The sequence below is a fragment of the Stylophora pistillata genome, chromosome 13, assembly GCF_964205215.1.
Source record: "Stylophora pistillata chromosome 13, jaStyPist1.2, whole genome shotgun sequence".
Lineage (NCBI taxonomy): Eukaryota > Metazoa > Cnidaria > Anthozoa > Scleractinia > Pocilloporidae > Stylophora > Stylophora pistillata.
This window is the reverse complement of record NC_142531.1, coordinates 22761907-22779289: the sequence shown is the minus strand read 5'-3', so window position 1 is coordinate 22779289 and position 17383 is coordinate 22761907. Positions and strand designations below refer to the sequence as shown.

The window sequence follows — 17383 nt, the reverse complement described above, 5'->3', positions numbered from 1 at the left end:
AGGCGTAAAGGGTTAAGATTTGAGTGCAATTTAAACTCCTTAAAAAGATTTTCGTTGGATTTCAAGCTGCCATGTACCTGTACAATATTACAGATGACCGAAAAAGTAAGTAAGAGCAACTGAGAACATTGCAGAAGGGTCACAAGCGTGTGATGGCATTGATGAGTGATGTGTAATTGCGTAGTTTGTGCAAGTGAGTCACTGGTGTATGTATGGTGCGTGATGTGTGTAAGTGAGACACTGATGTATGGTATGTGATGTGTGCAAGTAAGTCAATGATATATGGTGCGTGATGTATGCAAGTGAGTTAATGATCTATGGCACGTGTTGTGTGCAAGTGAGTCAATGATATATAGCACGTGATGTGAGTCAATGATATTTGGCACGTGATGTATACAAGTGAGTCAATGATTTACGGCAAGTGAGTCAATGATATACGGTAGGTGGTGTGTGCATGTGATTTAATGATGTATGGCAAGTGATATATGCAAGTGGGTCAACGATATTTGGTGGGTGTATGTGTGCAAGTGAGTCACTGATGTATGGTATGTGATGTGTGCATGTAAGTCAATGATATATGGTGCGTGATGTGTGCAAGGGAGTCAATGATATATGGCACGTAATGTATGCAAGTGAGTCAATGATTTATGGCACGTGATGTGTGCAAGTGAGTCAATGATACTGATGGTAGGTGGTGTGTGCAAGGGGGCAATGATGTATGGCACGTGATATGTGCAAATGGGTCAATGATATTTGGTAGATATTTCATAGATCATGGGAGAGGACCAATCAGAATGCGTATAGAATTAGGAATTGTGTATGAAACAAGCAAGTTTACTAGAGAAGAGGAAGAACGACATGGCTAAGTTTATTTATTTTCTTGCAGAATACAAAGAGATGTATCTTCTAATCGATCAAAACTTTTATTTAATTATTCCTGCCCTATCATTGAAAACATGTTTAACAAAACTTGATAATTTATTACTAGAGGTACCACAGCTTAAGCATTTTGAAATATCGTAAAGAAATCACTGTGTCATTGTGGGACTTAACATTTCACTGAGTTGAGGTGAAATTGGAAAAGAGATACGAATTTCCTATAAGAAGCTTTCTTTATCCTTCGTGCCACGAGTCGAGAGTGCAATCATAACAGCCTACTGCTTTGGGCAGCTTTCATATTCTGAAAAGACAAGAAAATAAAAAAAATATTTCAACATTTGTCTTGATGTTGTAAAAAAAAACTAAAACCACGTAAAATGTTCTAAATTGATTTTGTCGCCTGCATTTACCCATGATCACACGTACATGACAAAAAAAACGTTGTGAAAAAACGTAGAAATCTAGATTTCTTTTTTTTACTGATCACTTGTAGGGAAATATAGTTGATCTTTCGCCATTTCCCACCTCCCATCTCCCTTATCAGTACAAGAGTTGCACAAGTTTTACCACGTTCCACTTCTTGTTGAATTTTTTCTACAACCATCATTTATGTCCCTCTCTTCCCCCATTCCAATGTTGCCTGATGTTGATAAAATTTTCTCTAATTTCAGACAACTTAGCTTGGGAAGAGGAGGAGTGGGGACCTTCAAGTGAGTCATTAAAGATTAAATGCAAGATTTCTATTCTTTGTGTTGAGTGGAGGGTTGTCGACTACCTGGTTAGAGAAGAGTGCCAATTATATTTGCCTCTCATTGTAGATCCGTATCCGAACAGAGCGCGTCTTAGAGATAAGTGTAATAAGTATGCCGATGTGTGCAACTAAACCCGGAAATGGTGTTCTACGCAAGGTGAATGTTGAAATGTTATCCAGGTAGCTATAAAATAGCGTCTCACTCAGACGATTTCCCTTACTCATCTGAGCGCAAGTTGGAAAAGCCATATCCGTGCCTCGTTACCCTTTATTTCTCTCAAGCAGTTTTCAACCGAACGAATAAAGGCTGATAGTTTCGAAAGAAACTGTTTGGGGCTGCGTCGGCGGGAGTAACGAAATAATTTGGATATAACAACAAAGTTGAAATGGTAAATTGGCCACCGTAACGATTACAAAAGCTGACGTTTCGAGCGTTAGCCCTTCGTCGGAGCGAATAGAGGAATTGTGGGTTGTGTGTGCTTTTAAAGGCAGAAAATGGAGCGACGTTATTAGTGGGAACATGGCAACGAGAAAAACAAGAATAAATCAGTGGAATGAAAAGCGTTCGTTGATCCCTGTGGGATTTAGACAGCAGGTTTGAAAGATGAGCTTTTGTTCAAGATTTTTACGGCTTTCCGTGCTATCTAAGTGTAAGGAAAGACCGCAGATTGCCATGTGTTGCTTAGAATGATTAGGTAAATTAAAATGTCTAGCGACTGGTTTCGATGTGTCCTTGTCATTCCTTTCCACGTCTCGAAGGTGATCTCGGAATCGGTCACCTAGTCTTCTGCCTGTTTCGCTGATGTATATCTTTTTGCAATAAGTGCAAGTTATGCAATAGATTACATTGGCGGAGGTGCACGTGAAGTGATCGGTGATCTTAATGGATCGTTTAGGTCCCGATATTTTATCAGTGTTGCGAATAAAAGGACACGTTTTGCATCGTGCACGAGCGCATTTAAAAGTGCCTGGTTGGTCATTAGTCTGAAAAGAACTTCTGACCAAAAAATTGCCTATGCTTTTGTCGCGTTTGAATGAAATGAGCGGAGGCTGCGAAAGGATAGTGCTTGTCTCTGGATCGTTTTGAAGTAATTTAAAGTTTTTAAGAATGATGGATTTGACTGAGTGGTTGTGAGGGTGAAACGTGAGAGTGAATGGAATGCGGTCGGAATCTTCCTTACGGGACCTTTGTACCGCTGAATGTCGATCAATAAGTTGGGCGCGGTGGTAACCCGCTTGAACGACAGAAACAGGGTAACCACGCTTACCGAAAAACTGGCACATCGGCTCTGATTTGTGGTGGAAATCTGAGTCATCACTACATAAACGACGAGGTCTTTGAAACTGAGAAAAAGGAATGGAATTCTTAACGTGAAATGGATGCGAAGACGAATAGAACAAGTAATTTTGCGAGTCTGTAGGTTTGTAATACACACTAGTGCATAAACCGTTACCTTCGATTGAAACTTTGATGTCTAAAAAGGATAAAGAATTGTCAAAAATTTCCCAGGTATATTTCAGAGCCGGGTGAAAAGAATTGACTGCGGTTATGAATTGAGTGAGCTACTCTCTGGTAGAGGAGGTAGCGCCGATACAATCGAGAGTTCAGGTCTGGACCCGTTGTATTGGCTGAAAAATTGATGTTCGACAAAACCTACAAAAAGATTGGCATAGCTAGGTCCCATTTTGGTGCCCATGGTTACACCACTGGTTTATTTGAAGAAATTATTTCCGAATGAAAAACAATTGAGTGTGAGCACTAGTTCGGCTAATCGTAGCGGTGTTTCAGATTTAGGTTCCTTATCAGTGCGTTGATTTAAAAAATGTTTAAGGGCCAGAAGGCCTTCGCCATTAGGAATGACAGTGTAAAGAGAAGTAATATCCATGGTGAAAAGAAGTTTGTTTTGGCCAAGGAAATTAAAGTCTCGAAAAATTTCAAGAGCGTGTTGGCTGTCTTTAATGACAAGAGCACATCGAAACCAGTCGCTAGACATTTTAATTTACCTAATCATTCTGAGCAACACATGGCAATCTGCGGTCTTTCCTTACACTTAGGTAGCACGGAAAGCCGTAAAAATCTTGAACAAAAGCTCATCTTTCAAACTGGCAGTCTAAATCCCACAGGGATCAACGAACGCTTTTCATTCCACTAATTTATTCTTGTTTTTCTCGTTGCCATGTTCCCACCAATAACGTCGCTCCATTTTCTGCCTTTAAAAGCACACACAACCCACAATTCCTCTATTCGCTCCGACGAAGGGCTAACGCTCGAAACGTCAGCTTTTGTAATCATTACGGTGGCCAATTTACCATTTCAACTTTGTTGATATATCCAAGTTCTCAACCGAGTCTCAAAAGTGATCCCAGATTGGCTTGGTTTTACTTTTCTTTGCTCCGTGATTGGTTCAGAGAACTCGTACCACTTTCTAAACCAATCAGGTTCAAAACTAAAACCAATCTTGATTTGGTCGCCCGCGTTTTTTTCCCGCGCTTTAAGCAGCTTGGTTGTTTATACCGAAGCCTAATATTTCCTTTCCAGTGTTTGGCTGTTACTTTATGCTATTGGAACATCCAATGAGGTTCACGAAGGTCACTTATTGCAAGAAATGCTAGTTGAGACTCCATATAATTGTTACCAAAGTCATATGTGTTGGTACTTACCAAGGTCCCAATGGTTGAAAGACATTCTGACTGAATTGTCCAAGGATGTTTCCCTGTGGATAATAACGAGCCACTATATAGGTTTGAATTTGGCCCGACATATCTGGTCCTGTTGTGGCAAGACCCGCTCCAACACTTGTGGTCCCATTCCAAACAACCTAAAAAAAAGAAACGAAACAAACGAGCAAAGAAATCACATGTCATCATTAAAAAATAAAATGAAAAATGGGAGTCACTGCTATTTACATCAAGCTATCAATACCAAAAGCTATAAATAAGGATGTCTTTGATAGAGTATCCCTGTTTTGGTACGTAGCTATCATTTCCAAATGATTATCATAAATTTTTTAAACATTTCCATATGTACTTTATTTTTTATTTGTTGTTATTGTCATCAGGACTGAGTCATTACTGAAAACCTTCACAGAAGAGCTTGGTTCATTTAATTCTTCCAATTTGTTTCAGAGAAGAGAAAATATAGCATAAATCAAGCTTATATCAAAGCTTATATCAAGAAAGGCCGCGGTTGGTCAGTGATAAATGCACTTGTATACGAGGTGTGATCGTTTGTCTCATGATTTGATCTCTTCCATTGTGAATCGGAATGTTTCGACTGCATCTTGCGAGTCTTCTTCAGGCCAGAAGGTCGACCCCTCGGACTCATTAATTCCCAAGCGCGAAGCGCGCAACAGGTCCTGTAATTTACAGTACGGACCGAGAAAACGAGGTTAAATTGTCACTGGTCATATTTCATGGGTTCAAACAGGAAGAAAAAAGATACCAACTTAAACAAAACTTTTTTCAATTTATTGGGGCTGCACAGTGAAAAGCGGCTCGCTAAATTTACCAATCATAGCGCAGGTATTAACTGAGGGATATGATAAAAGTACTTATTTCTTTTTGAAACTTTGAGATAGAAACCTGTGTGAAGTGACCAGCTCCCTGGTCGAAAAATTCCTGGGGCGTTGTTGGTGGGTTCTGAAAGTCATAGAGGTCCACCTCACTGTACCTACGAGTAGATTGGAAAAATAAGTTAACAGGGGTAGCAGTGCAACGAAAGACAGCATAGAGCTCTGAACACATTCTTATTCAGCGAATACTCTGCCTAAACGTATAAACAGTGTGAGTATAATTACCTCTTTCTAGAAGAGATAGCAAAAGAAAAAAAAAGCAAAGGATCGAAATAATATTTTTGAGAAGTTTGGTGAGAAATCGTTGTTGGGAATTACTTTACTGGTTGTTACTGTCGCGACAGCGTGCTTGTGTTATCTAAGCCTCACTAACTACTTGTAAGATTTTCCAGCGCGCTTTGAATGGTGCGTCATCTTGCAACAACTTACCATGATTCCACAGCATCTCCACATGTGGCTTGAACTTGTCCTGCCCTCCAGTACAGATTTTCCCCTTCGTTAATATCCTGTGCGTGCTCAAAAGAATTATTTGAACGCAAGTATTCTGCCCATTCCTGCGCGTGTTGAGCCAGCGTAGAATTCCAGACCAGCGGTGCTGCCCCGTGAAGAGCACGCTTGTCATTATGAGCTTGCAGACAGGCATCTTTTTCATAAGTCAAAATATAGATTTGACGATTTTTCTTAATATCAATCACAAAATTGTAAGAGCCATCAGACTGAATTAGGATTACACAGAGCTAATGCTATGTATTGATAGACCACGACTGCACTGACGCAAGAAGGAAAATGCTTGTTGGTAATTGACTCTCTCTTCGCAGAATTATCTGATTAGTTACTCAAAACACACAAAAAGGTTTTGCTTGAGCTTTGACCAAAGCTATGATTTTACATTTTAAGGAAAAGCATGAAATGTTTTGAAGACAGAGTCTGCAGTGTGCCGCACCACCATTTTTACGTATTTTTATGATCGTGTTAGAGGTAAGAATGATATCATAAGCGTGACCAGAAACAAAAAAAAAAACAAACAAATAGGCAAATCGCCATATACCTGCTGCAACTGAAGGGAGAGCTGTCGTAGTTTGGGTCGCGGGTGCCATGGTCGTGGTCGCCTCTGTGGTTTGTTCCATTGTCGTGGTGGCCTCAGTCGTCGGTGCCATAGTCGTGGTGGCCTCAGTCGTTGGTGCCATGGTCGTGGTGGCTTCAGTCGTTGGTGCCATTGTCGTGGCAGCTTTTGTTGTTGGTGCCATGGTCGTGGTAGCCTCAGTCGTTGGTGCCACGGTCGTGGTAGCCTCCGTTGTTGGCGCCATGGTTGTGGTTGCTTCGGTCGTTGGTTCCATGGTTGTGGTAACTTCCGTCGTTGGTGCCATGGTCGTTGCGGCCTCAGTCGTTGGTGCCATGGTCGTGGTAGCCTCAGTCGTTGCTGCCATGGTTGTGGTAGCTTCAGTTGTCGGTTCCATAGTCGTGGTAACTTCTGTCGTTGGTGCCATGGTCGTGGTGACCTCAGTCGTTGGTGCTATGGTCGTGGTCACCTCAGTCGTTGGTGCCATGGTCGTGGTCGCCTCAGTCGTTGGTGCCATGGTCGTGGTAGCTTCAGTTGTCGGTGCCATAGTCGTGGTAGCTTCTGTCGTCGGTGCCATGGTCGTGGTGACTTCAGTCGTTGGTGCCATGGTCGTGGTCGCCTCAGTCGTTAATGCCATTGTTGTGGTAGCTTCAGTTGTCGGTGCCATGGTCGTGGTAGCTTCTGTCGTTGGTGCCATGGTCGTGGTCACCTCAGTCGTTGGTGCCATGGTCGTGGTAGCTTCAGTTGTCGGTTCCATAGTCGTGGTAGCTTCTGTCGTCGGTGCCATGGTCGTGGTGACTTCAGTCGTTGGTGCCATGGTCGTGGTCGCCTCAGTCGTTAATGCCATTGTTGTGGTAGCTTCAGTTGTCGGTGCCATGGTCGTGGTAGCTTCTGTCGTTGGTGCCATGGTCGTGGTGGCCTCAGTTGTTGGTGCCATGGTCGTGGTAGCCTCAGTCGTTGGTGCCATGGTTGTGGCAGCCTCAGTCGTTGGTGCCATGGTTGTGGTAGCTTCAGTTGTCGGTTTCATGGTCGTAGTAGCTTCTGTCGTTGGTGCCATGGTTGTAGTGGCCTCAGTCGTTGGTGCCATGGTCGTGGTAGCCTCAGTCGTTGGTGCCATGGTTGTAGTGGTGTCGGTCGTTGGCGCTCTGGTCGTAGTGGGCTCAGTTGTTGGCGGCATGGTTGTTGTGGCTTATCATATGTAGATTAAAAGAATACAGAGAAACAAAAACTTTATGATCAATTTTAGTTTAGAAGTAGTGCCTAACAAGTTGACGTGAAAAGAGGCAAAGAAGTGATTTAATTATTTTAGGCAAAAAAAAAACCTGTATGCTAGCTACCCCTTGCGAATTGGCAAAAACCTGGGCAGGTGTTGTGTATGTGTTCTTATATTATTGCAGGACAATTGTCACAGGTTCCCTTTGAAACTTCAGAAAAATAACCATTTTATAACTAAAACAAGTCAGAAAAACGGAAAGCTTGGTAAATTTGCACATCTCGTGCATAACTTTGGAGTAATTATACTAATTGGCAGTACACCCGTTTTGTTGTTTTTTTAACTTATTCTTTAAAATGAAGTCCAAGGAATGCTAGTAAAATCGAACTCCGTATTGCCACTTCGGATCATTTGCCTCTTCTAAGTTGAACGACAATAAATTAAATTTTTCAACTTACGGATACAATTTTGACATGTTGCGTTGCAGTTTACGACCATAAAATCAAGTAAAAAGCTGTCAGGCCCACAGAGACCCAAAACCCGATATGCTTCGCAGCTTTCAAACGTGTCTGGAAGGCATACTGAAAAATGAAAGAACCAATTTGTTAAAGTTGTCGTTCCTCACGCACTTGCGTGTGAAATGTACAATAACAATACTTGTCGAAAGGTCACGCCACAAGGATAGCTTCCTGTATTCATGTATGTGGCCCAGCCAGGGTCGAGATTCGTCCCGTGGAAGATGATACGTGACAGTCTTAGATTTGGGATTCCACATTGTGTATAGTAATAGTAATAGTAATCAAAGTTTAATGTCTTTACGTGGGGCATGGTTACCCATATTGCCCGAGCCAGAGGCTTATGTATGAAACGCAAGACAACAACCCACCCATCCCACCCCAGGGGAGGACATCCATCACATAGTAATCTCGTGAGTGGGAAATTAACGTCTCCTACCCCTAACCCTGCAGGAGACGGGACCTCCACTTATTCGTCCCTATCTGAGAAGACTAGAATATCTAAACCATTTCTTGATGTTATAGAAAGGCAGCATATTCTTCTCAATTATTTTAAGACCTTGAGTGTTGGTCCGGCCGGGGCTCGAACCCTCGACCTCCCGCACATCAGTCCAGCGCTTTATCCATTGAGCTAACGGGGAGGCGGTATATTCTGAACCCCAGGTGCTTAAGTCCAGATTCCACCCTACTGGATTCTGAATTCCAAAAGGCTGGATCTCATTTTGTATTTTCTCGCGCGCAAGAAACCTTGGTCTTGGTGCCTTGTAACTCACGAGGAATAATCAAGAGAGGGAGAGAGGGAGAGAGGGGGGAGAAGGAGAGAGAAAGAGAAAAAAATTGTTTGCTGTGTATGTGAGATAAGGATATGGCTCCTTTATTACTCGAGAGACTCTCAACTGACAAGAGCAGAGTTTGTTTTGTTCTTTGTAAATAAAAGACTCACTTGGTGGAGCAGTGGTCGCTGGTGCGGTGGTGGTCGGTGGTGGAGTAGTGGTTGGTGGCGGAACTGAAACAAATGCAAGCGATCAAACGTTTAAGTCTAAGTGTCAAGACCTTTCATAAAAAAATCACTTTAGCTTGCAAATTTTAATGTTTAGGACATGACGTAAAAAGATTAGATTGAATGTAGTAATGTATTTGGGTACAAGGGCTGTAGACCGTTTTGAAACATTAGGAAGTGTTCACTGTTGTTCAAGAAGCCATTTGAATACCCCTCCCAAAACCTCTTCACACCGCTAAAGCTTCCCAAAGTGTCCTCTACATAGTTCCTTGCAGTGCATGCCTTGTGTGTCTGCAAAACATTTTAGACAATGGGTCACGAAGGAGGCAATGGTTCAAGAATGTAGTAAGACGTATCATTTCGCCAAATGTGCTCTTGATCATGATGTTGAATTTTTTTAAGAAAAATTCATGTAGTGATATAGTTTGAACCTAAGGGTGGGAGTGTAAGTCCCCCAAAATATTCGTTCGGAGGGAGGAGGGGGGCTGGAGGCTCTATTGGCCCGGCTGCTTATACCTTGTATCTGTGCTTCTACCTATGCTGATACCTGTGTTAAATACAAATTTACTCACATACGACTCTAAACCCCAGCTGGATTCGCGATTAATTGTTCAAGCTTGCAATTATAAACATCCAACTGGTCTGTCTCCTCATAGTTAGCTGATGTAGGATAAGTGCTCTCTTACTATGTTACATAACATTTGTCAAAAGTGAGATCGAATAATGGTAACTTTGGTGCACTAAGCTCAGAATGCCTCAATGTGAAAATGCATTGGTTTATTAAAGCCGCTTCCTTTTCCACTTACGTTGACAAAATCCACAAGAGAAGAAGCAATTCTGAGTTGCAAAGTCGAACAAACCGGATTCTGGATCGCAGATGCCAAGCTCCAGAAGAGCCTCACAGCTGGCAAACTGGTCAAGTTGACTAGGGGTACATACTGAAGAGAGAGAAGTAAGATTCAAATGATCAGTAGAAGCAATACACTTTTCATTGCAATTTCTTAAAGTACCTTTAATTGGATAAGAATTTCAGAGCAGAGCGCATTAAAACGCACAACGTTTCGATGTCTTCATAGTATCATTGCTAAGTGAGAGACAGCAAAAGTCTGACCCACTAATTCAAGTGTTAGGGTTAACCCTAACTCAGGAATAATAAATGTACTCATATAATAATATAGACTATCATAAAAAGGGGGATTGCTTGTTATTGACTGTAACTATGCTGTTGATAATGATTAAATATTCTACCTGATTTCTATTATGAATTGTTGTTATGGTGGTTAGAATTACGAGATCTTGTTGATCGTGATGGCGACTATAAATATATTATGTGGAACAGCAGAGAAATTAAGATTGGCGGTAAAAGTGTGTTTTATAAACGATATTTATCAAAAGATATTAAGTATACTAAAGATCTACTTTATGATAAGAGATATTGACTCCTTTAACATTTTTTAAGGAAAAAAGTCTTTTCATTTTAATTTTTTGACTCGGACAGGATTGAGACATGCAGAGCCATTGAATCTACGTGCACATCTACCTTCTTTTACCGCCATTCTTGATCCGGAAAACTTTAACTGCCGTGACTATTAGAGCTTTCTGATAAAGTTTAAGAGCGTCTCTCTGTAATTTCCGACCACTTGAAATTGGTTCAAAAATAAATCTTGCCTTAAACTTTGCATGTGGATAAAGAAACCATTGCCTATCATCGGAACAAAAGTGATTTCCCTCAGATTTCAAAAGTTTTTTATTTTTGAACAATTTTTCGCACGTAGGTCGAATCGTGAAATAGAAATCATTTGTTTACACAAAATGAGCAATCTTTGTTAGGATCTCACGCTGTCAAAAATGATTCAATACGAGAGATATTCTGGAATACAACAGTACAGTTTAATCCATCAACTTTCCAAGTGTGATCACAAAGGTACAGTATCGTGATAAATGTAAACACTGTCGTCTCGTCAAATATGCCACTACTTGACTAAGCGGAAAAGTGGTACTTTTTAATTTGCGATTTCTCCGTACTGGGACAAAACTAGATATCAGGAGTTGCACACACTCAACAACCGTGCATGGGAGCATCATATTCCGTAAAAATATCCATGGCTATTATCGCAGGAAAAAAATAAAGCGAAGTGGAAATGTGAGGTTTTCACATACCTGTATGGCGCTGCTTTCGGTAATTTGCATTCGTAATTATCCACAATAAATCACAAAATAATCGCAAATGAACAACTCAGTGCACTTACTAATACTGTAGAATGTCTGTAAGTCAGGTTTTACTGTCCTAAGGTCCAAGGATTCCAAGCATTACTTTCCGAGTGATATTACAGAGACACGCTCTTAAGTATGAAAAGCCAGAGAAATGGGCCAATATAGCAGAAGAATTGATCTGGAAGATAACTGTATTTCAGAAGCCTTTTTGTTTCCCATAAGAGTTTCTAGCGAGCCGTACTTAAGATCTTTTCAATATAAGTACTAAACTCCATTCTTTTTACTGGTGATATCTTTTTTTAAAATAGGCTATATTCCAAGCCCAAACTGTTCCTTTTGTCAAGATACCAAAGAAAATAGAAACCATGTATTATTTACTTGCCCCTTTTCTTACTCTTTTTGAATGGATGTTATTGCCAACATTTTGAATAATATTAGTAGTTACAGATGTCTCTTACTAAGTGATGTTGTCATTGCAAACTTGAAGGAGGAATGGATCTTGTCAATAGTTCTTTTTACAGTTGTGGGCTTGGTGGCCTAGCCTTTGAACAGGAGTGAGGCTATAAAGGGTGACGCTGTTGTGATATAGACCTGTATCTAGTTAGCATGATAAACAAAGAAATTTGCATTTGAAAAGTGGCAACATCTCTTTCATAACAAGGTCACCCTTAGCCTCACTCCTGTTCAAAGGTTTGGCCACCAAGCTCATAGCTGTAAAAAGGACTATTATGTACTAATTCTTGGTAAAAGCTATTTATGGAGTTGTAGGCATAAAGATATTAAACCGTCGATTAGTCCCTTTAAGAGAATTCTTGAAAACAAATACGAAACTGAAAAATATATTGCTTTCAAACTAATAGAATTATCTCTTTCCGTAATAAGTGGAAATCCTACGACGAATTGTCTTTAAGTGGCGATACTTAATTCTTTAACTTTTAGTTAACTATATGGAACTACCTTGAAGTAACTTAATTCATAACATATACATAACATAAAACATACAATTAATTTAATTACTGGTAATAAGTAATTTTTCATTTCTGGTTAATTATGGAGTGTTTATCTTGTAAGTAATTTAATAAGAAAATATACAAAACTTTGTATGTAAGAAGTTTAATAAGTACACACATATATATTGAAAAAAAAATGTAATATAGGAATAACTTTTGAAGAATACTTTAAAAAAAAAAAAAAGAAATTGCTTGGATCGAACTTACAAAAAAGTTCGTAAGTTTTGGACAGTGTCGGCGATGGAGTAGCTAAAAGTGGTAGAAGACAGTCAAACTGAAGAAAATGAAGGAAACATAAACGATTCTCTTTATTGTGCCACAAACACAGTTGGCTTTCTTACCCGTCTCTCGAAATAAACAAGTAATCCTTTTCTTTTGATAGAAAAAGAAATCTTTTTGCTATATAATAAATCCTTTATTGACCAAACTTTTTCAATTGATCTAGATGACTGGGTAAAAGCCTCGTTCCTTTTTTGTCATTTGTATGGACGTCGACTTCGTAACGACCAATATCCAGCCATATTGACCTCACGCTTAGTCAATAACGCATAGATAGCAGGTCACTACCCATTTACTTTTTGACATGAATATTGGATAATTGACCCTGAAACTTTGCTATCATTATAATAGCTAGCTGTTTTTATTAATTTTCGCTCGACAATGGTATGATGGGGATATCGAAACGTTGTGCCTTTTTAAAAAATGTTTAGTGTACGTATAAATATAATTCTATGCCTTACTTGGTAGTGTAGGGTCTGGCGGCTCTACGGTAGTTACTGAAAAACAAGAAACATGTAATAATAATAATAATAAAAAAACATTTAACTCTATATATCGGAGAACATGGTGATATCACGTGATTTGAGAACCACGTTCAAGCAGCCAAAGTTCTCTTTTTATAATAGGCCTTAAGGGAAGGGGGGAGAGATGTTGTCGAATCGCTTTGCTTTTTCTCACTCCTCGTTTTAACTTGAATGTTCTGTGAGTGTTTATTTATTGTATTTTTTATTGGAAAGGGATTGATAACGGAGTTATAATTTTATTTGAGATGGGCCAGCCCAACCAATTACATGGCTGCTACTCGTTATGAAACATTCGCTTACAAATATCTGAGCTTGTAACCAGAGAGAGGATTAGGAGTGGAGGTGGGGTGGGGGGATTCAGAAGGATTTTACGATATTTGTTGAAAAGGTTTACTGATGAAGCTCGCATAGTTAACATCTCTTGAGCAACTTACATTGTCGCTTCGCTCTGAATTCCGCTGGCAATGGGTTAGCATAGCAGGCAACAAGAAACGTGACAAGAAAAAAGGCTGTAAGGGCGTACATTTTTCTGAAAAAGAGAACAAGAAAACCTTTAGAATTACTGCTCATATTAGGAAAAAAATATCTTCAGGAGAGAAAATTGCACCTTGAGACACCTGAGTCAAGGAATATTTAATCTTAGTTGTTTTGGCTTTGTTTTGCATAAGATTGCTCTAAAGCCAGGTATATTCTACACTACGTGTTCGTGGGCAAATTACAGTTGGAGGGTCTTCCATGTTAAATACTATACAAACTGACAGCCCATTAAAACTTTCCATATTAAATAAATTATGAACATTTAATCATTTACATAATTTTACAAACAAAAAAATCTTTGTTATGTTGGCTAACGTACAAGCCCATGTTGTTTTCTGTTCAAGTTTAAAGCATGTAAATATTTATCTCTCAAGAAAATATTAGTTTACATCCTTCTCTAATATTGGAGAACCTTCGGGACAAAAGATGCTGCGAAAAAATTACGGACTTCATCTTTTTCATTTCGCCTATGCCACTAAAATAAGGTTGTATAACTCACTAACAGGACGGTACGTACAACTCACGACTGAGTTTTATTGATGAATGGGACCCAAAAAGCTGTTTTAATTTTTAATGATATGATTTCCATGAAATATTGAACCACGTTAGTTTAAACTCGATTATATTAATGTTAAGCTAGCTGAGAACAAGCACGTTTAATTCTAGAAATTTTTTGGCTGATTTCAAATTTCTCAACCATATTTTCACTAACCAAAACATCAAATGGTTGGCAGATACTGTTTTAAAGTAAGAAGCTTTGTTATCGTCAGAAATTTTTATATCTGATCGAGTGTATTGTACTGGCGGTAAGTAAAAATTGACTTATGATCCATGAACCTTTCTTTATTTTTTTTTTTCAGCCATAAAAATCTTAAGGTTCAGTTTGATGCATCACACCGAGTCACGATTCTACGCTTAGACCTTGCATTCTGTTATCATAACGGTCCGAAGTTGTTTATGTGTTTTCTATTTACATACTTCAAATGCTGAAGATCACAACATCAAATCGAAATGAACCTTTTAGTTTCACCTAAGTTACCTTAACATAACCCTACAATGATTGTGCTGTGTTGGAAACAGGGCTAGGCTAACATTTTTTTATAAATCAAGTGTAATCAGTTCATCAGAAATAGTCTCTGTTGGACAAAATAAAAGAAAATACCTATCTAAAACTTACCTTTAAGTAAAGTCCACTTAAAAGACCTTTCTCTCTGGGAAGGTGTCATTGAATGCCAATACCTCAAGGCTATATGAGATTCATAACATCTAATTAATATCAGCAACAGATACCTTAGACATCACGTCGGCGCTTCTAAAAAATTTCGTCGGTAAATATTAAATATTGTACAAGGCTACCTCAAAGTGAAAAAAAAAAGAAACCGAAGGGAGCTTCTGTATGCAGGTTTTGGTTTGATACACGCAAAAGAAAACCAGCAGAATTTGCTCCCAAAACATTATTTAGCCAAATAGTCTCTGAGGTTAATTTAATTCTTTTAATTGCAGATTGGCTTCGATTACAGATGGTTGTCTTCTACGATGATTTTTAACGGTAAGTTGTTTCAAGTAGCCGATTATTTTTCTAGACTAGGATGTGGTTGCAGATCTACAAGTTAAGTTATTTATTTAATATGGCTGGTATAAGAAAGTTAGAAGAAAGAAGAAAATTCCAGGTCCTAGTTTTGGTATATAAATGTATTAATAAAGAAACCTCAAGGTACACAGAAGATTTCTTTAAGACTGAAATCTGTAGTTAAAATCTAAGAGGGTCGCAGACACTTTTAACGCTACCTAGTTTTAATCTAGAATGGCGCCATCAGTCATTCTCATTTTTGGCAGCAAAACTCTGGAATTCGTTACCTACGTATGTTAGCAACGCGAAGGATATTTCTACTTTTAAAGAAGCAGGTTTTTTAGATAGATTTAATAGATCTAACAGATTTAAATTTTTTTCCTTTGGAATTCGTTACTTACGTATGTTAGAAACGCCAATGATATTTCTACTTTTGAGTGTCTTTTAAAGAAGAAGCAGGTTTTTTAGATAGATCTAATAGATTTAATAAATTAAAAGATTTTTTTAAAAATGTTTTTCGTTTCACGCACACGTTTTAATGAATTTTTATCACTCCTAGATGTAGCGTGGGTAAATAAACTATTGTATTGTAAGTATATTCAGCGAGGAAAAATAGTTCCAACATCAGAATTGTTGCTTTAATCAAAACTAAAAAATATATCGGAAGTACTTCAGACAGAAAGTGTGGACCAAAAACTACCATGAAATTTTTTCTATGATACAACTGAGACATGGAGGTAAATTTTGTCCTGCGTGAAATGTTTCAGTTTTAATTTACAGATTTATTTTTTCAATGTTAGTTGGATGGTCCATCATATGCATTCGAATGATTGTCGCAAAAGGCAGAAATTTACAGCCATGACGAAGTGAATAACATGAGTAAATCGAAAGAACAAACGGCCTATGAGTTTAAATAACGAATAGTGATTTTCCCTCAGTTGCAGGGTGAGTCACTTATCCTAATGATTGTTATGGAATGTTTGTCGACAACTCGTCTCTACGTCTTGCCTACATGATCAATATTTTTCCGGCGTTTATAGCGCTGTATTACAATCTTTATCGAAGCAATCGATTTCTCAGCACTGTGCCAAATCTCTTTAACTTTCTTATGACACCAAAAGGATTATTAACACAAACTGCCATGACCTAGCAAATATCTTTGATTGCTTTTTAGACGACAGAAAAATTAAACCCCGAAACAAAAGTAGACAATCTAAGGCCTTGATAAAACCCAAGTTTAATGATGAAGAATTGGGAGAGATATAGACGTACTTTTATTTAAGAACTACAACTATCTCTTTAGAGGGAAATTCTCTTTTGTGTGGCTGCACAAAAGTGAGGCCCTTAATTTAAACTCTACCGATATAACCCCAAAGAATTAGGGAGAAAACCTAATTATTCACGTGATATCAACTCACCTTAAGATGACGTGACCGATAACTACGATAGCAACGTATTTATATTTCTTTTAATAGATAATTACATATTTGTACACGTGAAAAATGCTAAAGGATTAAACTAGGTCATCCACTGGCTTTCCTCTCTGTTTTATCGTCTAATCATTTGAGGGGGCCTTAAATGAAAACCATACGTGTCTAAATTTAAGATATTTCCGGAGCCTCAAAAATGCATTTATTAATGAATAAAGTTCTTTCCGACCGTTTTCATGATTTAAAGACGGATATTATTTGTTCTTCTGTTTTGACAAGTGTTTTTCGTCCAAAAACCCTAACCGAAATTACATCCGATGTTCCGTGTTCTATATATCTGAGCTGGAGCTCTCAGTCTTTGGAATCTCGCTGTTAATCGGAGTATCTCTAGTTGTTCGGAAGCGGAAACGGAAATCTCTTTAAAAAGCAGGCACGTTTCACTCGAGTGAAAAACGGCGGAACAGTAACACAGTTAACTCAAAAAAACACCAAAAAACTCGAAAATTGCGACTCAAAAACTGAAATACTCAAACTCGCACACGTAAAAATCGTACGCGTAACTTGCTCAGATAGAACACATGACGCAACTCAGACGGTAGTTTCTAAAATCAAAATCAGACACCAGTGTTCAAAATTTCAAAGCGGACAATAGTGTCCAAAATCCATAATCGGACTCTAGTGTCCAAATCCAAAATCGGACACCATTGCTCAAAATCTAAATCAGACACGAGTGTCTTAAATCCATCATAGGACACCATTGTCCAAAATCCCTAGTCGGACCCTAGTGTCCAAAATTTAAAACTTGGCGACACACAGAATCAGACAGAAG

The 17383-nt window shown here is 38.8% G+C and overlaps 1 protein-coding gene across 3 annotated transcripts in view; it reads right to left on the bottom strand.

The window, feature by feature from the left end:
* Positions 1–845: 845 nt before the first annotated feature.
* The window catches only part of LOC111343458 (uncharacterized), a 33777-nt gene continuing 17239 nt past the window's right edge, over positions 846–17383 (bottom strand). For 2 of the 3 annotated variants that reach the window (XM_088743974.1, XM_088743975.1), the window contains exons 5-9: positions 6251–7450; positions 5632–5845; positions 5213–5300; positions 4292–4449; positions 846–1180 (exon numbers count right to left, since the gene is read on the bottom strand). In XM_088743974.1, coding sequence (XP_088600100.1) covers position 1180; positions 4292–4449; positions 5213–5300; positions 5632–5845; positions 6251–7450 — 1661 coding nt within the window. In that variant the 3' untranslated portion in view covers positions 846–1179. Of the gene's footprint in view, positions 1181–4291; positions 4450–5212; positions 5301–5631; positions 5846–6250; positions 7451–7933; positions 8057–8933; positions 8997–9796; positions 9929–12954; positions 12991–13451; positions 13547–14731; positions 14801–17383 lie in introns of all 3 variants that reach the window. The other variant, XM_088743973.1, reaches the window with a different exon arrangement.